Here is a 27,953-nt window from a genome sequence, read left to right on the forward strand (position 1 = left end):
TTAAGTGAAAACCATTAATTTTATTTATAGATGTTACAATACAATTACCAGAAAACTCACAAGAACTGAACATGAGACTTGCATAGATTTTTCTTTAAAAAATAGTAATTATTTTTTTCACGCCAAAACACTCCCCATTTAGTGTTTGGCACAAAGACATCCAAGAAGCTTCACTGTAAGGTCTGTAATTGACATATAATTATTAAAAAAAAATGAAAGAGCCACACATTTGGTTTACCTAGTAAGCAACGCTAATACACAGCTGTGATTTTTTCACTCAAATACAGGAAGATTTCTGGAAAAGACTTCTTCGTGCTTTGGTTCATAACGTAGAAATCAAAAGCAGGATCCCTTTGCAAAAATACATTCTTGGAAATACATACAGTACTGTGTGCCACATCCCTCTTGATAGAAGGCACAACTTATGAAAGGAACATTCACAATATAGAACAGAAACCAGTTCTGAAAGGCTAACCGTGACACCCACTACTTCTGGTGGATTTTTTTTAATCTAAGCAAGACCTACTCTTATTTTCTAACACCAACACTCCCCACCCCCAATGTCTAACATAACTTCAGTATTTGTAAAACTAAAACTTTTCCAGGCATGAACAGTTGCAAGAAAGAAACATGAGCCAGCATTTTTCTACTGGTGGAGTTCCTTTCAAAACTAGACCTAAGAGTAGTCACTATCCCCCCAAGAACCTATGTCACAAAACCAAAGAAATTATTAAAGGCAAATTTTTCTTAGTGTCATTCTTCCTGCATACTTAAAGTCAGGAACACAAAGCCGTACACGGCAGTAAAACTGATCATTTTGTCTAAAGTGCTTGATGAAAGCAGAAAAACTATAAAAATGATAAATTAGTGAAACCAGAGGTGAAAGAGTTATTTATCTTACAAAGCAAGATAAATTGGAGCATTTTCACATTTTCTTGTTTCATTAGACAAGATACAGCAAAAAGATTCTTCACAGTGAAGAGCTCCCTTAGAATGTATACAGTTTGTAACACATTTTTTCTTACATTTCTGAGATAGGAAGTAATTTGAAATTAAACTCAGAAACAGTATTCCAAAAAATAAAGTATTATTACAGCTAAGAAATGAAGATTATATAGGAAGCTTTAGACATTTAAAAAAAAATCTTTGGGAAATGCTATTTAGTACTTTCAATAATTTTAAATGCCCTGACACTATATATTTTACAGTAGAAATGCAAGAGCCTTTGGAACACAGCAATACTTAATGAGTTCTGTGCACGCCTTCTTTTATGACATCATCTTTTCCTTACATTGCACTGAGCAGAAAAGCATCCCTTCCATAGATATGAACTTCTGGCCAATTAGACACTTGCTGCAGCAGGAGCACAAGAAGCATTCCCGCGTAGCGTGCCAGTTGAAGTTGTTGTATGTCACACGCTGAACCTCGGGATCTATAGCATTGTGACAGCCTTGGCAGACCTGGTTAGAAATAAAACAACACTGAGATCAAGCACACATGCTCTCTTCAAGTGCAGTAAAACCTGGAACTCTTAAATGGTTTAGAAGGAGACAGACAGGTGTTAAAAGAAGACTTTCAAAAGGTCTCCAGCTTTTGATTTTTTTTCTTCATTTTTGAAGTGTTTTGATTACAATTCAGCTGGGGGCACAGAAAAATAAAACAGACACACGGGTTATTTGCTGCTGGGACTAAGCTTAGACAGTAATGATGTTAGGGTTTCCCAATACCCAAATAATCATAAAAACGTTTTATGTCAAACAGCATAGATGTTCATATATTAACCTAAATATGTGAAGAGATTAGCTACCAATCTTCCTCTGTATTGGCAGCTCTGTGGCAATACCAAGTAATTAAAGGTTATTAGAAAGTCTTGAACACAATCTTAAAATCTGGTTGTTCACAAACTGTAATTTAGATAGAGAAAGTCAATGTTTTAAAAGGAAAAAAATAAAGTCTCAAAAAAAAACAATTCCTCACACCTACCTCAGAATATTAACTGCCAACTAGAGATGACCATTTTTTTCTCTATTCACTATATAAACCACCTGGCTGCACATTAGACAGAACCCCAACTAGTAACTAGCTAACGTACAGATATGAATGCACCAGCATCTCAGATTAGTTTCCAGCATAACCACAAGTCAAAAACTACCATTCTTTTCCAAACTTCTAGCTGTATTCTACAATCACTGTCAATCTAGTTGTATCTGTCAATCCCTCTCCTTTTTAACAGGTGTGGTTAGAATTAAATGGAACAAAAGTACTTAGACTGCAGTTATCACTAGAGGCTTTTAGCAGATCAGCTGAAGTTGATTCCCACCAGGTTCAATGAACTAAACATTTAGCAGCATCACTCATCTTCACCTACTTTACTCCTTCTGTTACCAAGTCCCACTTCACCACTGGCTAAGTTCAAGGTGTTTTTCCAACAGGTTCCCCCCCACCTCGGCAGTGGCTTTTGTTCGAGTTTATGAAGTGACAAAACACTTGCCTGCCTAAAGTTGTGAGTTGGTGTGGTTTTTTTTCCCAAAGGGGAAGAAGATGACTGACTCAAGCATAAACACACCATCAATTTATACCCCTCAGATACTCCCAGACTGAGAAAATTAAGAGTTTGAAGCTCCATAGACTTATGATCCCTCCCTTCACAACACCAAGACATTTGCAAGGACCTTACCACAGCATGGTTCTTCATGTAGCAGGATTTGCAGACTGGCTTGTCATTCACCGTTATATAGGTTATCCCAGCCAGAACACAATCACAATCGAAACAGCAGAAGTGCTTCAGATGCCAGTTCTGCCCTTCTGCGAGAGTATATTCATTGCTGAATATCAGCTATGAGGAAGATATAAACAAGTATACAAGTAAACAAGTACATTCATTTGAACAGTGCACCTTTTAAAGCCTCTGGACGTTTTGTGATTTGCCAGAACTCACAGTGGTTCCACCATTGTTTAACTATTTCCCAAAAGCCTCTATGCTGCTCCCAAGAGCCTGCAAATGCCAGAAGCTCCAGGAGGGCTGTTCCCGGTTGCTGCCCAGGGTCAGTCTGGCCTCTAGTGCCCCTGATAATGAGATCACTGCGTAAGTGGGACTTGTTGGAAGAATTTACCCTCACATATCACATCTTATGTCCCCACAGATTGTGCAAAATCACCATTAAATCCAAAACAAACTACGGATCTTCCTGAATGTGCAGTGTCCGTATTGGTTTCAGTTCTTTGCAACTAAAATATAAACTAAATTAAGTGATGGCCTATCATCTTCCTGCACTAAAATGTTTTATTAAAACTCTTAACCACTTCTCAGGGGAACAAACTTATGTGCTAGAAGAAAAGACTAGGATATTTCCTACCTCATCACATCCAGCACAGCGGGGTCTTTCACTATCACAATAATGTCTTCCACAATAGAGGTTACCATTCTTCCAGAAGTAGATCATGTCTACTAGAAGTTCACCGCAGGTGCAACAAACGAAACAACCTGGATGCCACAATTTGTCATATCCAGCACGTTCTGCATAGACAGCTGGGTCACCTTCCTTCATGTTCAGTTTGCAGTGATAGCAGGACTGGAATGAGATTATTACCGACTTAATTGAGTCTTTGAGAGCTACATTTATAAAAATTACATGCTATTGATATATTTAATAAATCCCATCTTTCCAGACTGAAATTAAAGCATTAGTTTAATCCCATGAGTAGACAGTAGTGGTTCAGGATATACCTATACCACAGTTTAGGTTTAACTAAAGCAATTCAAGATGATGCACTTTCTACTGTCATAGCATTAGTGGTCCTTAAAAGGATTGTTGTACTTTGCTGTATTCACATTCTGCAATTGCAGTCCAGTGTTTAAAGAAAACAACAGGCAATTAAAATTCATATGATGCTCTGTACATCTTAAATGCTTAGGAGCAAGGAGAGAATAATGAGCCTCCATCCAAGCTAACCAACTGTGACCAGAACGTGTGACAAAGAAAATGGCTGTACTTATAGGTCATGAGAAGATGGAGCCATACCTGCATCACTGGGGGAGAAAGTAAAAACTAAGTGAATATTTCAAATTGATTCTGTTTAAAGCTATGTTCTAGGGATGCTAGTTACTCATGGCTGTTGTCCAAAAGTCTGTGATTAATGATTCTAGGACAGGGAGAGTGACTATGGATAAACTACAAGAGGTACATACACACAGCTACACTGCAAATAGTTCCAGAGAGTTCACAGTCAGTCTTCTGCCCTGTACCTGCTTACTGAGAGGGTTTTCCCATCAAGTAAAAAAACACGGATGATTTATGTTACTGAACCAAAAAATTTTTATCTACAGTTTAATCACCAGTCTGGCATTTCCTGCACTCCAGCTGGTCTGTGGACTGGGCTGAACATCCTGGGAAGGTTTTCCTCTATGACTCATATCAGCCACAAATGGCTTTGTGTGTGCATGTAAAAATAAAATACATATCAAGTGCCTCAGCTGTAAGGCATATTGATCAGATCCCCCAGATGCCACACAATTTCAAGATATATAGAAACACAACAAAAGTGGAAGAACAACTTGCAACAGAAACAGAATGCAGAATGTAGTGAAACTAATTGAAGGGAAAGTTCAAATATACATGTATAGAAAGGTTTCTGACCTTTCTACTTTAGACCTCATACTCAAAGAGAAGTGCACTGGAAGGTTAAGTAGCTGCCCAGACCGAGGTTTAAGCAGTGTGATTAACTTGCCTACCATTTAGAACATCTCCAGCTTGGGTGGTTAAAACCTATATAATAAATTCCTTTCTTACAAGATGAAAATATGCTGAGCATCTATTTTTCTTTAATTCAGCTTTCAGACATGGTGAGAAAGCTTTATATTTGTAAACACAGAGACAATTATTACAGGTATATTTGCATTAATAGCGGAGACCTCGTTGTTAAATGTTGTTGGGTTTGCTTAATTTTTTATGAGGTTTCAAAGAAGTGCAGTCTATTCCTATAAAGAAAAATAATTTTTCAAGAGACTCTTTTTACCACAGCTACAGGAATCAACATTCAAACTCAGTCTGAAAGACTATGTACAAGAAAACTGGATGAGCAGAAATGCAGAACCAATTTAAAAAGAAGCGTAGACAAGGATGCCATTTCTTTTGCTAATTATTTAAGAGCTCTTCTTTGTATCAATTCATGCTGAACAGTTAGAAAACAGCTGAGATAATACTAAATCATACAGCTGAAACAAAGTCTCATTGAAGAAATCAGACATGCCCAAAATACTTTAAGAAGCTCCTTATCTAAATCCTGATTGTTTAACCCAGTGTAAACTCAGTACCTAACAACAGATAAGAAACCCAAATGTTCACTTATGCTTTTAAGCACCTAAGAGCCTCTGTCTAAATCATGGCCCACAGTGATAATATATGCTTGGCTTAAACTGCAGGAAGAATGCTCAGGTGGTGGAGTAAGAAAAATTAGGAAGTGATGAACAGGTGTAATATAAAAACAAAGCACCTTGTGATACAATTAGTCAAGAGGACAGAGTGTCTGCTGCTATTGACTTATTCTATAGTGCAAGGCAGTTGGTCAGCAGGGTACAATGCAAGATATGTATTTCTTTAGGTCTTCCTTGAGAAGATTAAGTTAAGAATTGCTGATGTGAAACTACAGTAAACCAGCAGGAAAGGCTGATTTAAGAAAAAATGACAGTAACCTAAACAATGGTAAAATAACTTCTTAGTTTCTTAGATTCTCCATAATAAGACAGTGATCAAAAAAAAATTAGCAAATGGCTACAGGTAACCAAATGGCACAGCTTGAAAATTTTCAGGGTAAGCGGCTGTGTGCAAAGCTAAAACCTAAGTGTTGATTTTATATTTCACACAGTCATATATACTGTCAGTTCAGAAACAAACAACAAAAAAGCACATGACACCCCCAATAACACCAAAAGCCATATTCTACAACCAATGTTAAGCAACTCCTTTTTCTCCATCTAAAACTTGCATATTCATTTTCTGTAAGCAGCCTGCAGAAAATTTGAAGGATTCATACATATATAATAATATAATAGCAACATTTCTAGAAATCAACTTACAGCAAAGCATTTGACACTCCTAAGTAATGTCTACCTCCACTAAACTGATTTAATGTTCCCTCAGTAATCCTACCCCTATTTTGTATTTGTAATTTTTAGTTGAGACATGCACAGCAGTGCTTATGTGAGAAATACTGATTAAAGCTATAATTTTCGAAATATCAATGACAATTGGGTAATTTTATATATCTTGTTTTTACTGAGCTATTACAAGGAGAAATCAGATGCCAAATGAAAAAAATAGATAAGAAAATGAAGCTGAATATGAAAAGAAGGCTAGTCAAAAGAGCTACTGCTTAACTTGTTGGACACAGGAAGGAAATGTGTTACTTTATTATTCCTTAATTTCATTTCATTTTAATCACAATTTGTTAAGTGGGTAATTTCAGTACTCTTCCAAGAAGAGGAGAAAACAAGCTTCTAAAATTAAACTAACTCTTCAAGAGAAGAAGAATCTAACAACTAGTCCATAAGATGACACAAGCTTTTTGATTATTCCTCTGTAAAAGCCACCCTAATATACTATCTTTAAGTTAACATATGCTTGCACTGAGGATGAAAGTGTCACCTGGGAAGTTATTTGCTGAAATGGATTAAATAATGTCAGAAACCAGGGCTCTATGCAGACATTCACAACAATTTCCCATTCCCCTTCTTTCTTTCCCTCCCCCAATTTTTGCTGTTCCAAATTAACAAACAATTTAATTGGGCAAAAATGACCAAATAGAGCACTCAGATGATAATGTACCTTCTTGCTTTATCTTTCGCTTCTTATACTTACATATTGAGATGCTTTCTGATTTGGGGACTTCTCCATTGTTCCAACAGCAGATGAGGTACCTCTGCCACCACCATTTTTCAAGTTACTCTCATCAGGAGCTCTTGCTCCCACATCACCAGGAAGCTTGACATCTCCTACACCAAGCGCCTCTTTTTTGTACTTCTTCACAAATTGTTCCATGTGCTTAACTTCATTGGGAGAAAGCTCGTGGCATTTGGAAGGATCCTGATCGTGAGCAGGCAGCTGCTTTGCCAACTGCTTCTTCCTGTACTGCGCGCCTTCCGAGCCAGCGACGGGCTGCTTCTCCCTTGGTAACATCTGCATGTACTGCCTAGCCTGAATCACAGGAATTAGATATCAGATGGCACTTCAACTACAGACCCATTCTCATAAGCAAACATGACTAAAATAATCTCTGCCATTTTTAGTGACAGTCAAATTTGTCAAAAACAAGGTTCTTTCCATAAACATTAAGCTCCTGAAACAGTAACGGAGATAAAATACAGCAGATGCATTAATTGGCTTCTTCCCAGAGTAGGAGACAGGCTCCTTTTTAAGCCTTTTACAACATACAGAAAAGAGTTATTACTTCTCGGAGTAAATAACACTTACACAGCACCTTGTCTCTATCTATAAATACTAATCATGACTATAGTCTTAGAAAAGCAGGATCTGAAATAATCTGCTTGGGGCATACAGCCCATTGAAGAAATAACTCTAGCTAAATAATGGGGTTGAAAAAAAAATCCTAGTTTTAATAAAGCAATGACAAAGCTAAAAATCAAATTGGTAACTGAATGTTACATAAGTCTTAGATGGACAAGGTTTGATTAATTCCCTGAGAAGGAATAATTTGAGATAATGTCATTCTGGCATGCATTGCGCATTTTGGTACAAAAAAGTAGTAATCACAGTTTGGAAAGTGAATCGAGATCCTCATAAGGCTATCTACCATCTCCTCTACTTCAGCTGAAAATGTACTGGAAGAAAACTGTTCTTTTAGATGCCAACACTGACCTTGTTCTTACCATATACAGTAAAAGTTATTACCAAGACTAAGTGTTCCCCTTAAGTTTAAACAATGATATAAATTGACGTGGTGTTGGTTTTTTTTTCTTTCTTTAAGCCCACAAGCCATGCAAAATTTTAAAGTTTATTAAAAAGGAAAAACAAGAAAACAAAAAAGGGCAGGTTACAGAAACTGGTCTCTAGGGACTTATCCTATGTATGTAAAACTACCTTATCTCCCTAAGTTTTTAAGAATTTCGACATACAAATATCCATAAAGCAAGATGACAGATGCAAGATTAATTAAACAGGCACCATATTTTCAGTTTTGAGGAGGAAGAAAAGAAGACTACAAGAGGCAAAGTTATCTTTCCAGTAAGCTCTCCTACTTTATCTCCCACCAACTCCTGCCTTGAACATGAAAAACTGTGAGCTGGACTTACAAGAGTCTGATTCTGAACAGGAGGAGCCCACTCATAAGTCACAGTATCGATGGATACGTTCTTGGCTGGCACTGGGCTGGTCAGTATCATTACATTGCGTTTATACATGGGATTGCCATCACTCTTCAGCTTTGCAATGAGGGTTGTGTATTTTGTATCTTCAAAGAGTTTCCCCACTTTCCGATCGTCCTCATTGCTTGAGGGGATATCATGCTCCTCCTGGCCACATTTGCAGTTGCGGCATATTTTCCTGAAATTCATGGAAACAGCAACAAAATTACAATCTCACATCATCTGGGTGTGTAGTCACCAGGAACCCAAACCCTTGTTTTCAATGCTTTCTTTAGGAAAGACACGTTTTTCTGCAATATGTCCAACACCTCCTTATGTGTCCTGATGTATTATTTACAGATATTGTTATCAGATAGATATCAGTCGACTACAGTAATGCATTTTTAACATGAAGCTATGATACTTCTTCAGTTACATCTCAGTACTGATCAATCATATACATATCCATTATCAGTCACCTACCAGATTTATTATAACTTAATCCATCAACAAGATTCCCCCAGCAATCATTTGCTTAGGCTTTTAGTTTTTCAGTTGCTCTTCATACATTCAGAATTACACAAACTATATTATTTTCTTCATATGTATTTCACTGTATGCATAATATTTGGTTATCACCAGGTTGCTATTATGTGGAAACAAATATTTCCTAAAAAGGAAGAAAATGCATACAGACATACAAAGAGTGTAATTGCACTAAGTTCTGTTCAAAGCACAGCATTTAAAGAGAAGATGAAAGAAAAGTTAAAGGCTTATATGGACAAAGCCTTTCAAAACAGCTCTGAAGCAAGTCAGAGGTACTCTGGCACATGCTGTAGAGAGAATTTTCACAGAAAACAGCCTTAAAAGGTAGAAGTGTATCTACTTACTTGGATATAAATTGTATTCTTTCATATACAACATATTTCAACTGCTTTGGCTAACGAATATTAGAAAGCAATTTGTTACCTTAAGCATAATTAAACAATTCACATATAATGAACAGAACTTTGGACTAGACAAGCTAGTGCATTATTTATTAATGGCATCTTCAGAATATCAGCTCAAAGCAGTCAGCCACAGCAAACATGAATTAGTGAAACTAGATATTAACTGAAGGTTTTTATTATAGACTAAGAAAACATATCAACCTTCTGGATCTCTAGAGTCTGAAGAGGAATGAGCAGTGTTTTACCCCATTATATATACTTCATACAGCAAATAGCATAAACTATTAGCTATAAAATGTTTCTGAACTCTGCTTGCCAAAACCCATCAGACTCTAACGTTGTTCTGCATCTTGCTTTATATAGTCTCGAAGGCAAGTTAGGTGCCTTAAGATGGTATGTAATAGGAACACAACAAGAACATGCCATGACTACAGCAAGTCCCTGAGGTACTGGGAAAGGAAGGAGGACCTTTAATAAGCCACCTGAAGTGACACACAGCCAGGCCCAAACATATGCTCTCTATATGTACACCAGCTTAGCATGAGGGTTACTAACATTTCAGTGTGTGGTGGATGCTGCCCTGGTCATGTGGTTATACAGAAACCATACATTGTGGTAACTTAAATTCTAAAGCCCACTCCAAATAAAAATACCTAACTGCAATAAAAATGAGCCACTCAAGCAAAATAAGAATGTCAAACAGAAGTTATTCCACTTTTCAACACGAATACCTAGAGAGATCACTAACTGAGGTGTAGACTGTCTGACAGCTTCCCACTCATTTCTATGACAGGAAAGATGTGCTAAATTTCAAAGCTGATACTTGGATAGCTACTAAACACTAACCACTTTGCAATCTCCCAGTTCACCAAAACATTCAAGCATGAACTACCATTGCCCACAAGGCCAAAAAGCTTTACTATGCATCTCAAATGCTCGAAACAAGATTTTGCAAGATCTTCAGCATCTGTCTACACAAGTCCTTTACACAGGTAATACTTGGAGACTAATGTACTAATAAAGCAATTAATATTCACTTTGCTCATCTTTTATGGCATGCATGTACTTATACCTTATTACTAGCTCTCAGTCATCTTTTTTGAGATCTAATACCACACAGGATTGCACTTTGCATTGTGCAGATTTAGTGATTTACATCATGATCACCATGCAGCTTTATGACTCACAGCACACATGCTACTGCAATTGAAGCACTTTGTCCAACCAAACACTTTATTTACTCTTACAACGTAAATGTTTAGTAACAGTAATCCCCAGTTTTAGTCTCACGTCTTGATAGAATGTGATCTAATAACATTGAAAACCAGATGTTCTTGGGTTCACTGCACAGATTTATGCAATTGAAGTATGATTAGGCTGCCCAGAACTGCCCTACTTGCAAGATAGACCTCAGTAAGAACAGTTCATGTTGCTGTATTGCCTGTGCGGTCACAACTGCCATGTGACAGGCTATGCACTCTCCCCACTCTACAGCACCCAAACTACAGTAAAGCAGCATGGACAACAGTCACAGACCATATCACCCTCCACAAGCTGTGGTGGAATTCACCCTAAGACTTCCACACGTGCTAGAAAAGCCACAAGAGCACCTTATTTTTGCTCATGTTACATCATGAAATTGTGTAGCTTTCTCCTAACACCATTCTTTCAGAATGCAGAATAGCTTAGAGATCCTGTTTTTACTTTCAATTAGATGAAGATCCTGACTCAGTTGCTGTCATTATTCTTGGTCCCACCTTGAAGGTTTTATATGTTTCACTGACTGAAGTAGCTGTGAGAGATTTTTTAAATTTCTTTTTGGTGGTGTTTTTTTTTTTTTTTTTTTTGGTTTGGTGTTTTTTTTTTTTTTTTTGCTTTCCTTATCAATAGGTAGTTTCAAAGAAGTGAAAGCATGCAATTTGTCCTTAGACCCTTCCTGGAAAACTGGCATAGAACTACCGCACTTTATACTTCCATTAAAAATAATGAGGTATTCACTAATCTTCCCCACCCCTGCACACACTGAAATTAAAAATCTGTGTACATTTCAGTCTAATCTCCTTGCTCTTTGAAAGTTAAGTGAATATTTCTTTGCCAATAGTTTGCAAGAAGCTGTTAAAGGGACTATATTGCAAATGTAATAGTGGCTTTGGCATTAGAACTTGTGCACCATTATGCCCCTGAATACAGGGCAAAACAATACAGAAAGAACGTGGAGAATGCTGAGTCACAACTGATGTCAGCACATCTCAGTAAATGAAAGGAAAATCCCCTAGGCTGTTGCCATTTCCCATGCTCACCAATGTTCCCCCCGGATCTCAGCCACATGAAGATGTCCATACAGCTGCTAACAGCCCCAAAAAAGTATCCTGTCCTGATTTATTATCTCTCCTCTTGAGCAATTTCCAATACTAAAAGATATCCAATTGGTATTTACACACACTTAACTATTCCTGAATAGTACTGATTCCAATTTAGTCCTAACTTCTTTCATGAGTTGCCACAGCACATTCCTGCTCATTAGTTACTCACTGTCCCCCCTGCAGAAGGTATATGGCCAATTACTTCTCTTTAGATTAGACTGGCTTGTTATTTTTCTGACTTTAATACAGCTATCTCACTGAAGTGACCCCATTCCACTACCTCCAATTTAGATTTCTCAAGTCTGCCTGATAATTGATGCTTTATTTTTATTTTTGATGTTAGAGTGAATGCCTCACATGCAAGAGAAAATAATTGCTGTTATATACACTCACAGACATATAAATATATAAAAACGTATATGCTTAGACAATTTTATCTCCTTTGACTCTGTCCAGAGGACAAGCAGTGAAAAATTTCTTGTTCTCTCCATCTGCACTGTAGAAAACATTTTCTCAGCACTTGAGGACATTCAGCAAGATCCCTGTTGAAGATGATGTTAGGGACTCCTGCTCATGTCTTCACAGCTCTCAGGACCTCATCAAAGCAGAGCAATTTTCCTCTACACACATCTCAGCAATTTGAAAAGCTTTTCCCACTCGAAACACGGAAGGTAGGGAGGGAACTCCAAAATCTGTGGAATCACTGTAAAGACAAATCTGTTAGATAGTGCCTTGCTAGCAGGTCTTGAGTAGTTAGGAAGAAAGGTATAGAGATTCCATCCTCCCAAGTGATGAATTCCTGTGTCCTGAATGTCTACCTATACAAAGGATCAAAGACTACCAGACCCTTCTCCAAAATCAAATGTCAACCACCCTCCTGATTGTCTATGTTTTGGTATATAGAGAGGAAAAATAAGATGGATCGTGACCTTTGCTATGTTGGTTCCTAATGACAGGAGGCAGCAGCTGCAAGCACAGAGGCTTGTGCCCTCCATGCAGAATGCCTAACCTCTTCCTATCACAGAATCACAGAAATTCAGATGATTCTTGAATACCTCCAGTGAGGGATGATGGCCACAGCCTCTCTGGGTAACCTGTTCCAGTGCTCAGTCACCTGCACAGCAAAGAAGTTCTTCCTCATATTCAGGAATCAGTTTCTTTCTGCCACTTGCCCTCTGTCTTGTTGTTCGGCACCACCAAGCAGAGCCTGGCTCCATCTGAATCAACATTAATTTCTATTGATGAGGTCCCCTCACAGTCGTTACTTCTCAAGGCTGAACAGGCCCAGCTCCCTCAGCCTTTCCTCTTAGGAGAGATGTTCCAGGCCCTTAATCATCTTTGCTGCCCTCCACTGAACTCCAGAAGCTCCATGTCTCTCTTGTACTGAGGAGCACAGAATAGGATATAGCAGTCCACATGCAGAATGCACCCCAGGACATCACCGGCCTTCTTGGCTTCCAGGGCACACTGCTGGCTTAGGGACAGCTTGTTGTCCACAGGATCCCCAGGTCCTTCTCCACACAGCTGCTTTCCAGCAGGTCAGCCTCCAGCCTGTGCTGGTGCAGGAGGTTATTCTTCCCCACGTGCAGGACTCTGCATTTGCCTTCATTGAATTTCAGATGGTTCCTCTCTGCCCATCTCTCCAGCCTGTCAAACTCCTGAAGGGCTGCACAGCACTCTGGCCGATCAGCCACTCCTCCCAGCATCATCAGTGTAATTACTGAGAAGGCACATTGCTTCTTCATCCAAGTCTATGATTTTGTGATTCCTTCTGTTATGTTTTCTTGCTATTAATGTAGCTATAAGTAACTGCAACTGCTTTGAACTGCATCTCAATGCTTCCCTGTCAGCTGTAGTATCAGAAAATCTTAAAGCCAATTTAAGGGTCTTCCTACCTTCCACGTACTGTATCTGTGAGAGAAGCCACATGCTGAAAAAGGTGATTCCCAAGCTTAAGATTCTTGTTTTCCAAAGGTTTTTTTAACATCTCAGTGAGTTACATCAGGGACAGGTACCACTCTCTGGTATATATATGCAACCAACGTAAATCAGAACCTGCCCTCCTGTTTTTAGCAACTTCTCACTCCTGTCCCATAGTTCCCTCTAGTGAGAAATACATTCCCAAAGAGCAATATGTAACTGAGTAGCAATCTCTGACATCCAGCCTGACCCACTGAACATGTGTGGGGGTTGTTTTGCAGCCTGAAAGAAATTAAAAAGACCTTCTCCACCTTCTGCTGCTGTTATACTGGGACAGAAGCATGATTCTGAGGACAAATTTAAAAGCAAAAGCTATTAACACACTAAGACAAACCAGGTAGTTATTAACCATTCAACTACCATTGTAGACCACACCCCTCATTTTATTAATTTTGTGTTCAGCTTGCAACACTGGGGCTATCAGAACTTCAAAATTTATGAATGAATCTTACTAAAGACTTGGTTTACTATCATTTCTATACTAGCCTCAATTTACACTTCTGCACTTATAAAACCTGACTACATAGTGTGTCAAGATTTACAGCACAAACATCTTAAAACAGTATGTGCCACCCCAGAAGAGATATAGTGTAAATAGTCCCAGTATAGAGAAGGGTGTAGCAGCTCCCCGTAAAGCCCTGCTACTAGAGAGGTACACTTGGGTATTTTGTGGACTTTACAACCTAAATCCCCGGTGGAAGAATTGAGGGTCTTCTGTATGGAAATACAAAAAGAAATCGCATGTTGTCTCCTCGAGGAACAGCGTTTTCATGTATCAGAGAAGAGCTGTGTGACGTGCTGAAGCTGCTCGGCTGCCCCCAGGAGAGGGCAGTGTCAGCCCGGCACGGCCCACAGCAGAACCACGCCCGGCACACGCGGCTGCTACTGCCCCGCCTGCTGGGCTGCACCTGGCTTGGAGGTCACTGTCTTCAAAATGCCCTTACGGAGCTGTGCCTTGCGTTTGTAGCCGAAACAGCCTTGACAGGACTTGCTATTACTGGGTTCTTCTGGCACAAAGTCAAGGCTTCCTCGTTTTTGAATTCCGCCCCATCGTCAGCAAGCAGAGAAGCTGGGAAGGGGCACAGCTGACTCTTCATTGGTCAGTGGGGTTTAAATGCTGTATAACATCATCATGAGCAATAAAACACAAAAAGAGGATGAAGAACTCAGGGCTTCTGACTTCTTAAGTAGTTGCTGCTTGGAGACTGCCTGGGCATCAGTGTGCTGATGGGAGATGGCCAGTGATTGATTCCCTTTGCTCACCCACCACTTCACCTATTAAACTGACTATTTCAACCCATGAGTTGCATCACTTTTGTTTCTCCTTTTTTGTCCCCCACCCCGATGTCTGGGACAGGGAGTGACCAGCTCTGTGGGTGTTTGGCTCCCTACCCCAAATTATTCTTCCTGTGTGTAAGTGTATCTCTAAATACAATTCTTACTTCAACACTAGTCTTTTTAAAGATGAGTAACAATGAAATAAGTGGGTAAACTTGAACTGATTTTTGATTATCCATATTATAAAGTCAATATTCTGTCCACCTGTGCTACAGTTTGTTCCAACTTAAAACAGAGTTTCAGATTTAAAGGCTAACAATTAAGTAAACATATTTGGGATGCATCGCTTTCCATTTATGTGGTAGACTACCAAAATATATGCATCATGCAAAGCATATCAATATATTTTTTCCTTTGAAAGCTATTTACACAAAACTAAAATAAGACTTCAGATTCAGACTCTTATTGTCCCCAGTAACAGCTCTGCTGAAGAAACAGCTATCTTCCAACCCATTCTTGAATTCTCTCAATTGCTAACTTTTTCACTGTTTCAGAGGTATGCGCCACATTTGTCTGACACTTAGATGAAGCTTCTCAGACTACTTCCAGCTACCTTATTTATCTGGTCCATCCTATATGGGCTCAATTTCCAAATTAAATCTTAGCTAAATAGTCACTGTTTTTACATAATTTTCATTATTTGCTCTTTAATCCACTGCTGTCTACAAACTCTTACTTTCTAGGTGAGACAGTGTTCTGATGAGCTATGTACTCAGGACCTGGCACAACGAGCCCTAACCACAGGAAGATAATGCAATATGGATAAAGAAAAACACAGGCAAAATACCCCGAATACCCACATAGAAGCAGACACCTTTTAACTTTGCAATCATACTATGAAGTGACTAAACCACTTTAGCCATTTTATTTCTTTGTATTCCAAATTATTTCATGTTAATGAGTAATCTAGCAATTACAAGGTGTAACACTGGCAACTAAGAAGAAGTTAAAAAAAAATAAAAGGAGAGAAAGTTGACTGGACTTTTTCCTCCCCCACTTGCAATTTCCACACCTGGCACTGTGACTATGAACAAAAGAACTTTCAAGTAGAAAGTAATACAATTTCTCATGTAATCATGGATAAACACTATTGACTCTTCCACTTTTTAAAATTCTCTCTTATTGCATTACTTACATTAATTCTGTTTTATTTTACTATTACTTCTACACACAACCCCTCAGTGATGCAGTGCATATTGAAAAAGTGTTTCGATAAATTAACTATTTCTTCTATCTTTAGATGATCATGTTTACTTACTAGTGCATTACCACTTCTTGGTCCATGTCATTACTTGTAAATTGTTTCAATAGCTTCATATTACAGATATAGCTTCTTGATTATGTATCAAAATATGTTTTTGCTGAGTTTTGTTTTTGTTTGCCTGATTATTTTCTAAACAGTCAAATATTTGGGCAAAGATATAAAATCCCCTTGGCCTTATCAGCATCTGATGCAGCTATGGCTGGGATACAAAGGCCACTTCATGAAAAAAAATTCAACTGCAAATGCAATTTTCACTGTAGCTAGTTGGCACTGTTTAAAGGTAATACTTTTAATTGATAGTATGTGCTAGTGCTACTAACAACTATTTTTTTGTTCCTTTCAGGCTCTTCCCTTTGAGATGGACCTTTTTTCTAAAAAAATCAGAATTGCTAAGCTACATCTTAGAGCACACCCAGTATTATGAGTGAACTGGGACAGTGATACATAAATGCATTAATATACATAAATACATCTTCTTTCAGTAGAAGAAAAAGGTCTTAACGAAATACAAAGTTTCTGCCTAAGTAATGACAGACTACTGCTATCATCAACTCACTGATTTCCGAACAGTACACCATCTAGGGCTCAGTATTATCTAACTTACTTGAATTTGTGTGACACAAACAAGTGGCACCTCTTCCCCTTCCCCATCTAAGTAAGCTGTAGGTGTATACAAAGTTTCAAAGACTTTCAAAATAATTTTACCTAGCATCTCCAATCAAAACTTACATATTTGGTCAGGAGTTGAAAAAGCATTTTATTACAGAGATAAAACACACTTCTCCCCTATCATGTTTCTTACTGTAAAGCTAGACATATTTTCACAAATCTACCTCCACTGTTTAGTCAGCTAAAGCAAATACTGCAGTAGAAGTACTACCATTCACTTCAGGGCAGATGAAATGTATGCTCACAAGTGATTAGATACTCCACTGTAATGCACCTGAGAAGTTCTGGCTCTGAACTGTGTCAGCTTTTTAAAAACACCTTAACAGTTTAATTGAGAGAGAGAACAAAAATGGTAACTCAGACATTGCATACATATGTCAAGGTCTGCAGTGCTGAGTCACAGCTTAGGGTACCTTTAGTGTCACTTACCTCCAGTAATGAAGCTCAAATCCTTCACACTTTTCCTTGCATTTTAAGCAGGGGGCACCAAATCCTTCCTCATGGCCCAAGCCCATCTGTGTACAGAAGAAGATGACTACAGTCAGCTTCAAGAATTATGCTGCATGAATGATCTTACTGATGTCTTTATAATCAACAGCTAAAGCAAAGGATTAAGCATTTTACTAAGCTGACATAAGGACAGCATTTTGGGGTCCACTCACCTTCCTGTTCTATCTATGTAAGTAGCAGTGTTCACACAAGCCTGTACACTGGGTTGAGCTAAACAGGCAGAGCTGGCCTAAGGACTTTGCTGGTGACTTTTCTCTCCAGCCCAGCTTGCTCTACAAACTTCACACAAGGGAAGAAGCAGATTCTTTGCAGCAGATTTCCTTAGGTCTAAGGCTGTGAAACCACAGTAAGTGAGGCCAGAAGACCTCAAATCAAAAGACCTTTAATCCAGCTGTCTGGACAAAGTGATTTACAGTATATGACTTGGCAAAACACAGGAGATAGAGAAATAAACAGACCAGACATTTATATGCACTAATCTGGAATAAAGGAAACAACTAAGTGGTTTGTCTAATATTTCCAAGTATATTTGAGGCTACTCTGATAGTGACTGAGAGTAGCACAATTTACAATTACATTTCAGCTGGACTCATACCAGCTTACTTTTTGAGGGGAAAGAGAAAAAGCACAGTTAGCAAAATCAGTGACCAACTCACACTGCAGAAGTATCAGAGAATACAGAAAACAGTGCAGACTAAAGGTACTCACACAATGTATCAACACATGAGCAAATTTAATCTAGGGACAGCCTCTTGAGGTTCGAAGTGAAAAACAAGTATGAAGCACACTAACTTACATATTTGTATAACACATTAAAATGTCTCCCTCCAGCACTTTAAACCTTTGAGGAACATGGCTCTCAAATCAAACAGATGAAGGCCACAGTTGGGTTGGCAGGCTTATGCCCAACATGCAGAGAGGAATCCATCCCCACACCCCCATGCAGTAGGAGGAGCGCTCCCAACCAGCTGTAGGTGGAAACAGCTCACCTGCACTTTAGCTTTTACCATGAACAGAAACTGAGCTAGAACTTACAAGTTCTGGTACTAATTTTAGTTCTGGCAACAACAACACAACACCAAAGTTAATCAGATGCGGTGATATAGTTTTATTATTAAGCTTGCCATTTAATGAGAGAAATCATCCTACTGTTGTTGTATGTACAAGGATACAAGCCAGATCAACTTTCAACTTGTTTCTGTCCAAAATAAAGAACAGATTATTCACAAGCCACTTGTTTAATACAGAACACCTGATAAAATGAAGGGAATACCATGTTTTCAGTCACTTTATAATTTAAAGGATCACTGCTTCAACAGTAATCTGACATCCCTGAGAAAAACTTCCCTGAAGGTTGTGATCTATTTAGAGAAAAGAGGTATGTTGGCAGCTATTAGGCTACTGCAGGGATGGAAAGAAGGACGTAACACTATTTCTTCCATATCTGGAAGATGAAATACAAGCTGGCTGTGATCATGGTGACATCTTTATCAACCTAAGGGCTCAAGAACTACCCGTTATAGGCGCTAACCTGAAGACTACCAGTAGATATGTAAAGCCTAACTTTAAAGATTAGGTCTTCATCAGCTACACTTCTGCTAAGCTAACTGGTTAACAAAAGTTCATCTTCACTGAAGATGGGCTTTTATATGAGTCTTCTCATCTGGAATCCAGAGATCTCACATATGCACACACCATGAATCACAAAAAACCTGAACGTTCTTCCCAATTCACACTCAAACAGATCAAGATGTTAGTCAGGATGCTTTCTAAAGAGAAAAAACACAAACCAACTTTTTTTTTGGGGGGTAGGAGGAGGAGGGAGAGACAGGTTGTTTTCTATTTGATTGTGTTTGTCCTGTTTTTACTGTCTACCTCTGCAAAAAGTTATTAAATAGTGATTGCACTGCCCAAATGAACAAACAAAACTCCCACAAATCCAAATTTATCTCCCACCCCCCCAAAAAACAACATTAACTAACCCATTCTCTCTTGCTGCTACTTCAGCTACAAACTGCCATTACTTCTTTATGCTCACGCTCTCCCTTCCTTCAAGAAGAGCGGAATAAGAAGAAAGGGAAATAACGATAAACTCATTAGTATTGTAATCAGAAGGTTTAGAAACACAGATCACTTGTTTAGAGAGCACTGTTTTATACTACAGAGAAATAAGCTTGACATTTCAAGAATTCCCAAAGCAGAATCTGAAATTCAAGTAAGAAATATTAAAAAAAGGCAAAAACCATTTTAACTATCGTTTCCAAGCCTCCTAATATTTAAGGGTTTTTTTAAGCTAAAAAAAAAAAAAAACAACCACCAAAAAAACAAAAAAAAAAAACCAAACAACCTCTTCAGAAACAAATTAAGGAGAGGAAATACATGCTTTCTAAAAGCTCTATCCAGAACATACCCTCTCCAGACTACAGGGACAACAACCAGCCAGTCTACTTGCACTTTCACAGCCACTACTGGCTGTGAAATCTTAGTGCAGATTCCTTCAGAAATACAGCATTCTACATCCCACACCAGAAATAAAGAGCACATTATTATGTAAATGCTTGTGCAGCTCAAGACAAATAATTTGAATTAGCAAGTAAGAGAGACTTGTTTGGAAACAGGTTTTTCAGTTTGCTGCGAACCAGAAAGAAGGGAATTACCTTTCTATACACAACATCTGGGCACCTTATGGAAAAGGTTTAGCTCAAGAGTAAAAGGCACACTAAAAACCAATTAGATGTGATTCTAGATGCACACACAGCCTCAGCCTTTGTTCTGACAGAGAAACTGCAAGGCTACTTGCCAAAAATTAAGACATAAAATAGCCAAACTCAAAAGCACTGTGGGCAATTCTCATCCAGAAGTCAGTGCATTACACATATTTCTCCAGAGTCCTCTAACAGGACATCCTTCAGCTGTAAGAAAGCATCAGCCTCAGAAATTACTTTCTTCTTCAGCAGCCAGTTCAGTTGTAGCTTAGGAAATTAGAAATCCTAAAACGGCAGTGTGGTGCTTCTTTACTGCTACCCACACCTATCCCTATGTGTTCTGCAGAATGTGGCCAGCTCCAAGCAGAAGCACCGAGAGACACAGAGCAGGTTGAGCACTGAAGGGGTATTGTGTACCTGAGGACAGCAGGGAACTCATTTTGCCCATAAACAGAGTTATGGGAGAAATGGCAGAGATAGGTCAGCTGAAATACTGTCAGAAGGTTCCTGTCTGTCTGCTGTCATTAATTTTCATTTTACAGCAAAAGCTAAGCAAACCCATTTGGTATTACCAAAATACCCAGTAATGATTTAAACAGCTTGAGTACAGAAGATGATATAACTATGACTGAGATAATTCAAGATTACACAGTACCCAAGGGCAAGAAGTTCTAAGCAGTCACAACCAAGTGACAAGTAGTAAAAGATTGCCCCATCTCAGTTCACATTGGAATCTTGTGACAAAAGCTGGCTGACTTTGTCAGGAGTCATGCACAGAAGCTTTACTATCATCTTAAAAACCCAAAAGATCATATTCAAGTGTCTAAGAGTTCAGAAGTGTAAGATAAACAGCAGGTACTATGAAATAGTTTAAACCTGACTTATCAGATGGGTTTATTCTTAAGTTTATTGAATATTTCTTATCTCCTCAGTCCCACCAGCAGACCAGAATTAACTCAGGTCTCAGTGGCTTTTCCTTCCTCACTCCAAGAGGACTCCTGTACCATCAGAGAGGTGAGCATCATCCTGCCAGACAGTAAGACAATACTGGTACTTAGACTCTGCAAAAGATCAAAAACCATTCCAATGTTAGAGATCCCTCCAGAATTTGAAAGGATGTGGCTACACAGTGAGAATGCTGTCATTAATGGAATGCAACAGTTAACAGTGAACCTCAGATCAGAACTAAATTCTCTTCCCTATCATAAGGAAATTTTGCAGATATTTCTTTTGTGGTCTTCAGTGCTTCAAGCAAGAATTAAAGTAATCCATGCTATAGCTATTCTTGGATTTACCATAAAATCCTAGGAATGCTCTGGTTTGAGTATTAGTTAATTATCGATCTATCTGGATGTTTGAGTGGGAGTTGGAGCACTGTAAGAGAACAACAGATTTCTAGTGCATCTTAATGTGCTTTAGGCACTTTCAAAGAAAGGAAGGTGAAGCAGGAAGGACAACCAACCAAAAAAAGAGAAATCTCATTGCTGTGCATGCTCTGTTGCTGAGACCTGATCTTGTATCGCTATATTCTGTACCATCAGAAATCTTCTCAAGCAGGGAAACATTGTAAGTTGGAAATTAAAATAGGTTACAGCATTTAAACTTTAAAAGCAGAAGACCAATGATACTTCTTACGATTCCAGAGTGAAAAAAAGAACAAACCACTACAAAGACATATGAATATCTGGACAATGCTCTTATAAAACTTTGACAGACACTGCATGAGAAGGAAAAAAAATCAGATCTGTAACAAAGAGAAGTATCCCATTAATCACTTTATATTTGTTTTTAACATGTCTATTAAAATTGATGGCAAATGTGACCCTGAGTTTTTTTAATATGCATTTTGATTTACGGAAAAGTTAACTGGAATTAAGAAACCTAGGTACAGAAGCCCATTTTGCACAGAAAGAAGGATGCCAAAAAGTGGTTGCATCCAAGAAAAATATTTGGAAGATTATCTAGGCAGGACAGGCAGAAGAATAAATCAAGGAGCTGCAGTAGCCTGAGTACACAAGTCACAGGAATTTATTTTATTGTGCCATCTTCTACTAAATCAAATAAGTCAGAATTTAAATATTTAAGACACTGCTACATAGTGTACCTTCAAAAAGCTAACAGCTATTAAAGATAGCTCAGCTGGATAGAAAACAAGTGTTGTTTATTCACAAAGTCCAGCATTGCACTAGCTGTTTGAATGCAGCTGACACACACTATAACACTATCTGTAACCCTCCAATACAACACTATCCATCATCCAGTACTGCAGAGGTATTTTCACAATACTCCATATATTTTGTTTTGACATCAGCACTCTTACCCAGTTGCATCCTCTAACATTAGGTTTTATAAGCAGACCTGGAAACCTACACATCCATTTTTCAGGAGCTTTAGTCATGCAGGACAGCGCATGCTTTTACTCCGCTTTTAAGAGCTGTAGCTAGACAACCTCAGACTGAAAACAAGGCACAAATAAAGCATTAGGCAGACTTTAAAATAACAAAAAATCCCTCAACAAAACCAGAAACACATACACAGCACACTGGAGTACAATTAGATCTGGTGTGTCCTGGAAAGGTCATGAGAGAAGCCTTACTCCCCTGACCTGTTCATTTGACCAAGTTTAAGACACTAAGTAACAGGTGTGACATGCTTTCATCTTAACAGCCCTGCTCTTCCTGAAGGTCCCCAGGACCTAAAAGAACCCCAGCAAATTTGGTCATCAGCAAAAACTATAAATTAGGGGGGGTTGTACATATACACCCCTATAAAACTCATGCATATGTATATACATATAACCCACACACATAATTTTAGTTATACATATAAGTGGAACATGCATATTATTTAGATTGCATTTTACAATCTTAAAATACACTACATTTTAGATATTTACTTTCACACCCTTATAACTGTAAACTCTATCTGCTAGGAAGAGGATAGTAATTTGCATGACACATTCGGTATACTTTCCTAAAGTAAAAAAAGTAATTTTAAGCAACTTATACCAATAAAATTTCACTGACAATTACTACTTGCAATTACTATTACTTACATTTCTTTCTTTTTTTCCAGGAACAACTGAAGAAGCAGATCTGTGTTACTTTTATGACAGAACACTAACTCAAGTTAATTTTCCCCATTGCTGTAAAATATAATTATACCCTAGGGTATAATTATACCCTATCCAAGAAAGTTTCATCTGATCTTAAAAGTCATGCAGTCCTCCATTCAAAGAGTTTCTTGACTTGCTATTCAGGCATTTCATGATACTTTACAGTCAGACACCTGGAGAGTATTTTTGCCATAGGAAAAAATAAGTAAAAGTCAAAAGCTTAATTTAGCCTTGCCGTATTTGCCAAACTGCTATCCAGGGATGCTGGACAAAAAATAACTAGAGGTGTGGATTCAGACAGGTACTCAAAAAAATTATTCACTTTTTTTCTTTTTTACTTTGATGGGAAAAAAAAAACTCTCAAATCCCACAGCACATGCAGGAAGCAGTTACTTAATTTCTTAGTGAACAAAACTGATGCAGTTCCACTCATATCTACATAAATAAATGTAGATATCTACATATCTACATAAATCTACATTTTCATCTTCTTGCACGCAAAATTCACCCCTGAATAAAAGTACATTTCCTTGATCTTACTATACATATGAAACAGCAAAAAAGATCTATTATAAAGGGTTTCCATAGCAGTAACACCAAAACAAACAGTGACCTCAACAGGAAGTGCAGCTCAGCAGAAATTACTAAATCATGCTTTGCAAAACACAGAAAAGTTGACTTTGCTCCTATACATACTTTATTCACCCGTTCATTTATCAAAGATCATTACAGTTGTTGACTTAGCAATGTCTAAAGCACTCAGTGTTTGGTTTTCCAAGTGTAACAGAACAAACTAAGTCTTACACCATTGAAAAATAACCACACACAAATTCCACATTAGAGAAGCTGCACCTCTTCTCCTCAAACTGCCCTGCCCCTTCTCCATCACATGCAAAGTTCTTTCTATAAAGCAAGTATTATACTGTGAAAGTCTATATAGAACAGACTCACTGCCAGATTCTTATTTTCTTTAGTGAAGCATGAGACTATGCTGCCAGCAGGACTGAAAAGCAGGACCGTGACCTACTGATTCATTTTACCAAGTTCACAGAGGTGGCAGACAGGGCAGGAATCCAGGCTGCTGGAACAAAGTTCTGCTAGACTATTCAACACAAAGCATTAAATCTTCATTTTCCCTCAAAGCAAGGATTGAGAACACAGCATATACTGTATTTGAGAGAAGGAATGGTCTGTTTCCTGCACAAGTACTTTCCAAGCTGGAGCTACTGTTTTTACCCTTTAGCTCTGTTGTGCAATTGTTTTATGCAAACACTATCTTCATGATCCTCAAATGCAAAAGGAAATCAAATTCCTTCTGAGAAAAAGGAGAAAACTGTTCAGTTTCCCCACAACTCCTCATCCCCTTGAAAGGTTAATTGTAACAGGCCAGGAAAAGTCTCAGACTTAGTATTCACAAGGCAACCAAAAAGACACTATTCACTACCTAGATGTTCGCCAGTTATTTAATAGCTCTAAAAAGCATGGTGAACTGACTACAAAATTTACATATTTTTCCACACATTTGCATATGTTCTGCATATATATTGCTCAGTGCAGAAAGTTCATGCTGAAATTTCTGTTTCTGGTGGTCATCCAGAGCTCAGGATTCAGACCAAACAAGACACCTGGCTACATGGTAGTACTGATCCTTTTAGCCACTTGTTAAGACAGCAAGATTAGTTTTACAACACATATAAGAAACCAAATAGAAGTTAAATTAAGTCAGAGTCAATATAATTGTGCCCTAAAGATTCCAAATAGAAGGGTACATTAAACAGGACTGCTGCTTTTCTGTCATGGTCAGCAACTATATGAGGCATCCACTGCTAAAAGGATGAAGAGTTAGAAATTGTGGTAGATGGGGCAGTGGCTTTTCCTGCTGAAGAACAGGTACATTGTTGGATTCCTAATGGTCTTGTACTGGAGAAGTGATTTCAGTCAGACTGTGCTACAACTGTTACATTTGGAGAAAAAACCCAGCAGTTGTAGGTAGGGAAAGAAGCTTTTTTTACAGCACTAGCTAAGTGTCTGTGCCTCCACACTGCATCCTGCTCCAGTAGGCATTCATTTCCTTCTGCTCTGCTGAACACCAGGGCTACAGAATAGCAAACACCTAAACTGAGAGCTCAAAAATGCAATGGAACTACTTGTCTGGGGACAACATGACAATTCCTCTTTTCTTCTGCCCAACAGGCAGGTAATACACTCACCAGTCTGTACTGTTTAGAGGTTATTTGCTAGGTAATAAATACATACAGTCACTGCAAAATAAAAGCTACATAAAGTACAAAGCAGATTTTGTAAGAGAACTCAGACTATTTTGCCTCAGGGTGCAAGACAAAAAACGGATGAGAACTATAGCATGGAGTAAAGTAACCCATTGCTGCTGATGGACTAAAAATCTGACACAGGCATCTCCACATCAGGACAAGTTCCTTCCAAAAGCCAAGTAGTTTTGATAATCTTGACTGGTAAGCTCTCAGAATTTTCTTCTATCCCTCAAGAAAGAAGGAAGTTGGCAAAAAAGAAAGAAGAAAAAAGACAATAAACAGGTTAAGAATTGGAATTAAAGGACAGAAAAGGAAGACATGTAGTTGTCCAGAGTTGACATGAACTGTTATTCTATTTACAAAATTTAAGAAGTTTTGATTAAATAAATCTTGATAGTCAAAAGATAACTTTGTACCAAACTCACTGGTACCTAGCAAAGCTTCCCAGTTCTCCCCACAGAGACTTTCACAGAGACTCTTCTGTTCTTTTGGAAAATGAGCTCTGCCCAAGTTACAAAGAAGATAAGCAGAAAATGTGAGCAAGGGAGGGAGAACAGCACAATAACAGAAATAGTTTTCTGAATAGACATAGAGTAGAAACAGAGAAAATATGAAGTATTTCAAATCACAGACATCTTTGCATATTACTAAAGCAGAGCAGGAAAGAAATACTACTTTCATTAAACAGAGCTTTGCTAGTTTCTTTTGTGGCACTAGCTTCTGTGTCTATCTGAGCAGGTTCAGAAAAGCCCTCAGGAATCTTCAAAGTTGATGAAGAAGAGAAGTAAAAGATGAGCAAAGAAAAATATGACAAAAATAGTCAAATATATTTAAAACACACACAACTGCCCAATACTTACAGTGCAATTTAAAGCAGATGTTCAGCAACTACAAGGTCACTCAAACCAAGACTCCATTATCTGCAGAATTTCATCAGCCATTTTACACCCCATATTTATTTTCTCTTTAGATGAATAAATTCTGAATTACAATGCTCTCCCTTCCACAAATATGCATCTCTCACCTCCTGGAGTTTGAAAAACTTCCAGTGAACAAGCCCTATGATGCCTTTAAGGTTAAGTTTTAAACTGTGCTTAGAAAATGTAAGCAAAATGTAACTCAAGAAGCTTATTTTCATTGCATCAAGTAGTCACACAAGGGGAACAACCCTGTTCACACCACTAGTTTCTAAAGACAGTAACAGTACTTAGCTACACCTGTTATATGCTGATGGCCTAATGATGAGATAAGCAGTTCCTCCAAAGCAGGATCCTCACCCAAGTGATATTATCACGTGGTGACATCACTTGAAGCAAACTAACTCAAGGCTAATCATTGCTAGGATTCAGCCTTTACAGGCAGCCTTCCGCACTACAGAACTACTTCCACCCACAAGCCAGTTTCTAGCCTTTCTTACCTGTTGGAAGAGCACACAGGTATACAAGAGCATGCATGTGCATTTTAAAACAAAGTGCTACCTTTAAATAAAACAATTCAGGAATAAACCCCCCACACATTCATTCATACAACATGCGTGTCAAAAGACTGCTTTTCACAGATCAATGAAGGTTATGTAGAGATTTAACCTATGTTCACATATAAAGCTCCTTTTCCCTTTATCAAATAGTATCAAAACAGAGAGTACAATTAAGTTTTTAATTTTAAAAAAGTCCGTGCTTTAGCACTACATTTAATTTGTGAAAGAACTAGAAGCAAAGACTTACATGAGCATCTCACATGAAATCAGTTTTACATAGGAAGTTTTAAGTGGTGAGATTTGGAAAGAAAGTCAATAAAATTGGACAACCTACTCCTTTCTTTTACTGACCTTTTGTTTCTTGCCAATTTAACGCAACTAACTAATCGATATACCTTTAAAAAGAAAGAAAAATAAAGCCCAGGCTTCTCCCTCACGGGTGTAATCTATAGGAATGCTGATAACACACTTGTAAGGAGCCAGTCACATCACAGCTCTGAAATTAATCACTAACAGAACCACAAACAGCGGCTTGTCCGCTTGTAATTTACCTTTCATACCTACATACACAGCGCACGTACACGAACACAACTCTCAGATGTCAGGGGTTTACCGGGTTTTACTCGCATGTCACGACAGCGGTACGGCCCCACCCGGGACACCAACTGCGGCCACAGCCACGGCGGGAGCGGCGCGGCAGCCCGGCACACAGCTCTCCTGCCTCCGCCGCGGGGCCCGGGCGCCAGCCGGGACGGGCTGATCCCGGCACCGGGCGGCGACCCCAGGGCAGCCCCCGCTCCCCAGAGAGCGGACACCGGCGTGCGCGGCAGATAACCCGGCGGGCAGCCCGCCTTACCTTCTTCACTTTATTCTCCAGGTCCATGGCGGGGCGGGTCCGGCTGCGAGGCAGCTCCCTCAGACCAGCCTCGGCTCGCGCGCCCCGCACCGCTCAA

The 27,953-nt window shown here is 38.7% G+C and overlaps 1 protein-coding gene across 1 annotated transcript; it reads right to left on the minus strand.

Annotated features, from left to right (window-relative positions):
* Nucleotides 1-27,953, minus strand: TES (testin LIM domain protein). The gene is made up of 7 exons (XM_066318992.1): nucleotides 27,857-27,953; nucleotides 17,353-17,438; nucleotides 8,309-8,558; nucleotides 6,858-7,193; nucleotides 3,357-3,572; nucleotides 2,678-2,836; nucleotides 1-1,460 (listed from the first exon to the last, which is right to left on the minus strand). The coding sequence occupies exons 1-7, from the start codon at nucleotides 27,881-27,883 to the stop codon at nucleotides 1,269-1,271; spliced, it is 1,266 nt and encodes a 421-aa protein (XP_066175089.1). The 5' UTR covers nucleotides 27,884-27,953; the 3' UTR covers nucleotides 1-1,268.

Source organism: Sylvia atricapilla, chromosome 5 (assembly GCF_009819655.1).
Source record: "Sylvia atricapilla isolate bSylAtr1 chromosome 5, bSylAtr1.pri, whole genome shotgun sequence".
NCBI classification, from domain to species: Eukaryota; Metazoa; Chordata; class Aves; order Passeriformes; family Sylviidae; genus Sylvia; species Sylvia atricapilla.